This window comes from Arachis ipaensis, chromosome B03, assembly GCF_000816755.2.
Source record: "Arachis ipaensis cultivar K30076 chromosome B03, Araip1.1, whole genome shotgun sequence".
Classification (NCBI taxonomy): domain Eukaryota; kingdom Viridiplantae; phylum Streptophyta; class Magnoliopsida; order Fabales; family Fabaceae; genus Arachis; species Arachis ipaensis.
Window position 1 is genome coordinate 118,829,529 of NC_029787.2, and position 7,925 is coordinate 118,837,453.

General features: G+C 38.1%; 3 protein-coding genes across 3 annotated transcripts; 2 read left to right on the plus strand and 1 right to left on the minus strand.

The window, feature by feature from the left end:
* Positions 911–1,659, plus strand: LOC107631078 (classical arabinogalactan protein 1). Its single transcript, XM_016334398.2, has one exon. The coding sequence runs from the start codon at positions 1,028–1,030 to the stop codon at positions 1,448–1,450; it is 423 nt and encodes a 140-aa protein (XP_016189884.1). The 5' UTR covers positions 911–1,027; the 3' UTR covers positions 1,451–1,659.
* On the minus strand, positions 2,898–4,405 carry LOC107634646. The gene is made up of 5 exons (XM_016338077.2): positions 3,980–4,405; positions 3,812–3,871; positions 3,628–3,710; positions 3,331–3,533; positions 2,898–3,115 (listed from the first exon to the last, which is right to left on the minus strand). The coding sequence occupies exons 1-5, from the start codon at positions 4,183–4,185 to the stop codon at positions 3,023–3,025; spliced, it is 645 nt and encodes a 214-aa protein (XP_016193563.1). The 5' UTR covers positions 4,186–4,405; the 3' UTR covers positions 2,898–3,022.
* LOC107631077 (E3 ubiquitin-protein ligase RING1) lies at positions 5,256–6,719 on the plus strand. Its single transcript, XM_016334397.2, has one exon. The coding sequence runs from the start codon at positions 5,314–5,316 to the stop codon at positions 6,397–6,399; it is 1,086 nt and encodes a 361-aa protein (XP_016189883.1). The 5' UTR covers positions 5,256–5,313; the 3' UTR covers positions 6,400–6,719.

Here is a 7,925-nt window from a genome sequence, read left to right on the forward strand (position 1 = left end):
ATCATAGGCTCTCCTCACGCTGTGCTGTGAGCCAGTGTATGATTTCACCAACGGGGACCAACCTAGCATATACTTCTAAATAAACATTTTACTGCAGGCCTGGCCTGCAACTTTTGGCACTAAAATAAAAGAAAATATTTATATGCAAGACAACATTAAGTGTCATGTAAGGGCAAATCTGAAACACTGAGCTAACAAACACAGAAGACAGAACTAGTTCCCTCAACAAATAACGGAGTGTACATTTGAAAATTTAAAGTTTTAAACTGTCAAATCTCTTTTCTTTTCTTTCAATTAACAAAAATTCAATTATTCAAGTAATTGTCTTTTGCTTTTCCGCAGTTCAATTTATCTTTTCCTACATTTATTTAATGATAAGTTTCCGTTCAACGGCTAGCAGAAATAGAGACATTTCACTTTATGAAACGACGTGGTCCCTCTGACCCTCTCTACGTTTCGTGAGACCAACAATTCCGTAGCCACTCCGTATGTGTCGCCGAAACTAAATAAATAAATAAATAATCAAAATTCGCATTCGCATCACCTAGAAAATATTTCAATCTCCCCATCTTTATTATTCTTCATTTTAATTAATTTTCTATATCTACTTTCGACCGTTACGACTTTCTTTAACTAGAATCCATCCAACGGTTCAGAATTCGTGAACATTCTGACCACACGTAGGGTCCAGATTCAAAGACAGCTGTACCAGCTTGCTCTCTCAGCTTTCACACTACTCCGCGTGTCGTGTGCTACGCTTCAAGCATCAAGCTAAGGCAACTCTACCGTTTGATTCACCCTTGATCATCAACCAAACGAATCAACGGCTCACAAATGATGATGCACCACGCACCGCGTCCCCACTACGCGGTTACACACTTAAGCTTCTATAAATAGCCCTCAAACCCTTTCTTGAACTTCACCACTATCACATTCCACTACTAAAACTCTCTATTCAATTGAAGTCTCTCTTTCTTACTCTAAAATCTGTTGCGCAATAGCTCTCTCTAGAATCTCTCATTCTACGATGGCAACCTCCATGGCTGCGTTAATGCTAGTAGCTGCATTGTTAGTTAGCTCCGTCGTGGCTCAATCTCCGGCATCTTCTCCCACTAAGACGCCTGTAGCACCTTCTCCGAGGAAGACTTTGCCGGTTCCATCAGTTTCTCCTTCTGCAAATTCTCCGCTGTCATCTCCTCCTTCTCCCATCGGAGGCGGCCCATCTCCTTCGCCCTCTGCCGGTATCAGCTCTCCTCCATCTCCTTCTCCGTCTCCCTCTGGCTCGCCGTCCAGCTCTCCTTCCGATATCACTCCCTCATCCATCTCCGATTCTCCATCTGAAGCTCCTAGTCCTTCTGGAAACCCTGGAAGTGGCGCCGCCGAATTGAACAGATTCACCGCCGCTGGATTTGCTGCAGCCATAGTTGTAGCTGGGGCGTTATTGATGTAGAGCGATTTGCACGGAGAGTTATATTTATTAATTTTCATATTATTCATTATTTAGTACCATGAAAATTTACCTGTATGGTGGACTCTTTGTACTTCATTTTTTTGGCTGCTCTTTTCGGCGGTGTGAGACTATTCATTAATTTGATTATTTTTGTGTATTCTACATTTCTACTTACTCTGATGAATGATACACTTTTATTATTGTTACCATTCCCATTGATTTCCTTTTGCAATTATTTGACTGTGCCATTGTGGCGAACCACATGCCAATGAACTTTATGCTATTCTTTTTTGTATTTGCTTTATCTTTTTTTATCACCGGAGTGAAAAATTGATAGACAACAAATCATAGGACAGCTTGTGTTTGTTCTCCTCCATCGCTTTTCCTTTCGGTCCCTCTCCAATTGTACGATAAAACAGATGCATTATTTTGATGTTAGGTTGCAATCCAAAACCCTACCTAAAGGCACACATCACATGTGAAAAACCCAACTGAAAATTGACGAGTGAGACGGGGCACAAACTTGAGTTAGTGACATTTTTTTTTCAGTCAAAAGAAGATTCCATTGCAACATAGGACTGTGTTGTTGTTCTAATTAAAAAAAAGGACCGTGTTGTTTAACATGTTTTGTGCCTTTAACATGGATAATGACCATTCTAACATTCATTTTGATTTGTATAGTGGTGGACGGTGGAGGCGCATCATCATATAAGCTTTTCTTTTCATAAATAAAGTTTGTTTAACCACGAAATAAAGCATGGTCTTAAAAGTGTGGGATCATCTGTGTTACAGTATTACTTTATAAAAGATATAGTATGTACCCTATTTTTCATCCCAATACCAAAATGAACTCAATAAATTCAACCGGATTCTTCATCGGGAGAGATCGTGAATTTCCAAAAATTGGATGGAAAACCCAATAACATAGTAATCAGAGCAGAAAATGTGAATGGGAAAAGTAGACAGGTGTTCGTTGAGGCTGGCTTTGATGACATTCCAGCTTCTTTAATTTAAGTTTCCAGGGTGTCAGACATAAGTCACGTAAGAAGATTCTTAAATTGATTTACAATCTCACTTAAATAAAATTCTTTACTTACATTTTAAATTATAGTTCCTTCGTTTTAAAATGATTATTTAAACATAGGATTAACCCTTGCATGAGATGAATTTAACCTATTGATTTATTATTAAATTATGTGTGTTGTGAATCATGAATACCTAAATTTAGTTAACTTGATCATTAGTTAGAATCAAGTGTAAACGTAATCATCCATTATATAGTACTTATTTATAACTAGAATATAGCACATGATATCCTTTATTTATAACTGAAACAATTATTTTCTTTCTAAAATTAAAGAGCTTTTTCAACTTTTTTTTTCTTTTCATTTTATATTATCAAATAAAAAAATAGTTCATCTTTATATAATAATGCAAAATATAAAAAGATGGAAAACAAATTACAATTTCACGGCAAAAGGAAGTTACTGCGAAGAAGGATCGCATGTACATTTGTACAGTAATATATAGTGTAAAAGAAACAATGACGTGCACGAAAGTAATTATGCTGGCTCAATTTTGTTCAGCTTCTTTCTTCACAATCTTATCAATTACGGGTTCAACAAATGATTCCAAATCATCAAGGTCGTTCTTGACTTTTTCAACCTGTATAATTTCATTCAACCAGTAATTTAATTAATATAAGCAAAGAAGGATTAAAAACAAGCATCAGTGACATAGAATTGGTCAAAGTTCGTGATTAATTAATTAATAGTAGATATACCGTGAAATTTCATAGAATCGAAGTATAACATACCCTAAAAAATGAGACTCGCTTTTCATTGCTGTAGAATTGTATATTTAATGGTAATATAAGGTACCTTGTGTATGAACTGTTGTGCTAGTTGAGCATCATGAGCAATCTGTTCTGATGCATGTTCCACAAACACAGCTACCTTCTTTAGATTAGCATCCTCTGGAAGCATCTCTGCCACATCTTCTGATACTTTCTCTGCTACTGTTGCCACCTTTTCCACTACACTTGCCACCGCTTCAACCTCCTCCGCCACAATCTCTGCCTCCCCTGAATGCATCCACATGTTACATATAAATACATAAGCTGAGTGTAGCTTATTTAATATTCATATCCAGTGTGTATATATGAAGACTGAAGTTACCTTCTATTCTCTCTAGTTTTCCCCAGTAAATTTTCCAGAAAGGTAGCAAGAGACCAAGTACTGAGCCCAATAACCATCTTAGCCTGCATGGTCAGGGATACTTTAATATTCATATATCAATTCAATGAGCATGTTGTGTCGTCTCAAATTAGTACATGCAACATCTATTTGATTTAGTTCATACCAGTGGGGGAAGGAGAGGAATATAGAAGGGACCCGTGGTTCAACCTTGACATCCGTTGATCTAATTATAAGCACATGTTAAAACCACGTTTCGGTATATCTAAATTCAATATTATTCATATTGGAAAATAATAACAACATTATTGTGGATAGAGTTATCTATATATACCCATTTGAAAGATTAGTGCTTGTTTTGCTGTTAGTGTTGGTGCTAAAGAATTGTAGGGCAGGACTCATCCAATAACTGCTTTGAACCCTTGCCGGTGACACAATTGCATTGCTTCTCTGTAGTCCATCGTAGCTTGATTGAAATCTTCTTGAACGTAATGCATCAACAACACTTCTTAAGGTTATCCATGACCCTCTTCTTGACATACTGGATAGATTATTTTCAATTATTTCTTCAGAACCACTGTGAACCGATAGAAAAAAGATGGATCCTTGTCAGAGTTACTTTATAGTTTCGGGTAACCAATCAATGACCAATTTAGCTTATATAGGTTCAATTTTCCATTGGCATTTTACGTGTGGGATTGGTTGCACTAGGAAGATGTCCAAAAATAATAATGCAAAATTAGGAGTACAATCTGGGAAGTAATAGGGGGTGGCATGTGAAGTATGAATTTGGTTACTAAAAGGCTAAAAGCACAAGTTAGATGCCTTAGAAAGGGTAACGTACGCCAAGTGTTGGTTATGTTACGTCATGTATTTTCCTTGTAAGTAATAATAACCTTGTCCTTGTGGCTTTGAAGGCAAAGTTATCTCCTTGTGTGTTTTCCTTCACTCTTGTCAACTAATTAAGTTGCTTTGCTGTTGATAGTTGTTATTATCTTAGGATTGTTCATTTGCTTCGCTATTTAGTTTTGGTCTAAACTAGAGCAAATAGAAATGTTGTTGTTCGATTCTGGACTAGCTTAGGTAATAGAGGAATAAGAACAAAATGCTCTTCTTTGTGAAACTAGTCGGATTAATTTTCATTTTTTTAGTCAATGCCAATAAGAAATCAGTATATTTTATGATTTATAATGAGTAGTTAATTTAAAAATAAATTAGATAGTGTCTAGTATTTAATCTAATTTTTTTTTTTTACTTAATTTTAATTTTAATTATAAAATTAAAAATAAAAAATTACATTTTATTCTTTTAAGTGTTTTTTTTTACCGAAAACGATCCATTTTAGTATATTCCTTGACTAATCTTTTTTCCCATTTGAACGTAATAAATAACTAATCATGAGGACCATTGTTTAACCTTGACTTCGCTGCCTGCAATGAATGAAAGGTGCCATAATGCTACCGCCATATGGAAATTGCAAGGGAAAAAAAGCCATTGTGAAGCTTCCTTTTTGTTGAAATGGGCCGGTTCGGGAAGCGGAAACACGGGCCCAGGCCCAACTACAGTGCCATGAGTCGCTATCAAAGAAAATAGTCAAAGAAGCTACGCGTATTGAAAGATAACAGGAAGATTGATTGGCATTGGCATGTTGTTTACTTCCATTCTGAGATGGGGATGTATCACAGGAAGCTTTTTTCAAGGCAGGATGCCTGCAGTGACCAGTGTTACAATGAAGACCCTTCTTGTTTGGGAAGATCGGATTGCAACGACTGCATCAAATGCTCGTCCACCCTGAATCCTCCACCACCACACAGCAACCGTCACATCCCCACCTTCTTGATCATCATAGTTCCCGTCGTATGCGCCGCCCTCTTTGCCCTCTTCTGCTACGTCATCTACGCCAAGTTCTACTCCCCCAGGAGCAGGTCAAGGACCACGTTCTTCTCGTTATCGTTTCCGTTACGTCTACAACAAGGACAGGAACGGAACGGCGACGACTTTCTGGATGACGGAGAAGGCGCCACTACGGTGGACCACCCTATCTGGTACATCCGTACAGCGGGTCTGAACCAAACCATCATCGACGCCATCACGGTTCTGAAGTACAAGAAAGGCGAAGGGTTGGTTGAAGGAACAGAGTGCTCTGTTTGCTTGAGCGACTTTGAAGAAGACGACACCCTCAGGCTGTTACCCAAATGCAACCACGCTTTCCATCTCCCTTGTATTGACACGTGGCTCGCATCTCACACCAACTGTCCCATGTGTAGGGCTCCCATTGTTACCAACCCCAGAGCTTCTAGGCTTCCCTCCATGGACCACCCTGCTACTCTTGTTGTTGATTCCACTCCTCTCCAGAGTCGTGGAGACGCTGCAACAACGGAAGAAAACAGTGGCAGTGAGATTGTGGAGAGGAATGGATCAGAGGAACAAGTTGAAGCTGATGTTGAAGTTGCAACAAGGAACGTGCAGCCAAGGAGATCGGTGTCTTTGGATTCTTCTTCTGCTGCCAAGATCAGCGCTGCTCTTGTTGCTGCTACTACTACTGTTGCATCAGTGCAAGAATCTAAAGGGAATTCAAAGAGGATTGCTGCTTCTGCAAAAGGTAGTAGTTCATCATCTTCTTCTTCTTCTTCGAGTGCGCCTAGTTCAATGAAGAGGTCACGCTCCTTCAGTGGGAAACACGTGCTATCCTGGTACGGTCGCAACCACAACCAGAACCAGAAGAAGACGAATCCTCCAGTCAGAAGCTTTTGATCTTGAAATGATCATAAGTGTTTGTGAGTTATGGCGGTTAACAACCCAGCACCCAAGAGTATCGAGGTCATGATCAAGTGTAATACACAATTACAGTCACAATTCACAAACAATGAGTTTTGTGCCTCCTGTATGTATGTAAGTTATGGTTTTATCCAGATTTAGTAAATAAAAATATTAACTATGAAGCAAGAACTTGATTACATTGTAATTAGCAGCAGAAGTGCCTATTTGGTTATTCTTTTTCATTTAAAAAGTACTATGGTCCTGACATGAGCCAAATTCGGAAAAATACAATAGCTCCTACTTGAAGTTTTTCATTATCATATTCATATATCAGTTGAATGGTGCTAATGTCTCTCACAAATCGCAATAAATACAAAACTCATTCCGCATCTATATTTAGCTCAGTAATTTATCGATGAGCCGTGTAAGTGTAAGTTCTTATTACCGGGACAAAGAAGACATTCTCCGAAGGGATATATACAAGTACATGACTAAAAGAGAGAGAAAAACAATTGCTACTTGCTAGGCTACTTTGTTTTACAATCTTCTCATGTTCACACTTCAGAAAAGCCTAACAGGATCCAAGGCCCACTATAGTAGGCTTAAATTTGTCAAACTCAATTTCTAAAGGACCATAAATTATGTGACTTTTTGTTCAGCGCTCTGATGATACCCTGAAACTTGCTCTGAATTAAGCTGCTCATTTCAAATATTGAAATGTCAAGTATATTTAATTTGCTAAGGTGACATGATATTTGTGCTAATATTTTCCAAGTTGTATTAACCTTATATTTTTTCTTGAGTGGTTAAGTGGCTTTAATTGCATTGACTAATAATTGGGCCTGTAGATTGTTAACTCGAGAGAGAGTCTTTGGTACTAATAAATGTAGGAACCAAAAGATTGGGAAAGAAAAGTAATGTTCAAAGTTGTGTTGAGAGTTGAAAGAATGACGATGGAGAAGCCGTGGCTGGTAACAATGTTTGCAGCACTAGTTATGCTTCAAGCATTCGGGATCATCAGTGGATGTTTCTTGGAAGAGAAGGCAGCGCTTCTCGAGTTCAAGTCTACTTATTTCAATGCTTCTGTTCTGCCTTCCTGGGTGGAAGATGATCCAAATTGCTGTGGATTGTGGATAGGAGCGTGTCACCTGTGATTCCACCTCCGGATGCATCATCCATCTCGATCTTCATTGGGTACAAACAGATATGCAGACCATAACATAAATAGCCTCAACTGGTCCTTGTTCCAAACCTTCAAGGAACCCAGAACACTTGATTTGTCCACTAATTGTATTCATGGCTTCATTTGGAATGGAGGTAACACTTAGTTAGCAGTTCTTTCATTAAGTGATACTTACTTGTGAAGCAAACTTCCTACAGATTACAGAACCAACTCAAGATTGAACAAGTTGGAGAAACTAGATCTTAGTAACAATTTTTTCATCAACCGGAGCATAATGGAACCATTGAGCATTCTCACATCCCTTAGAAATTTAAATCTTGCTGGAAATAATATTAGT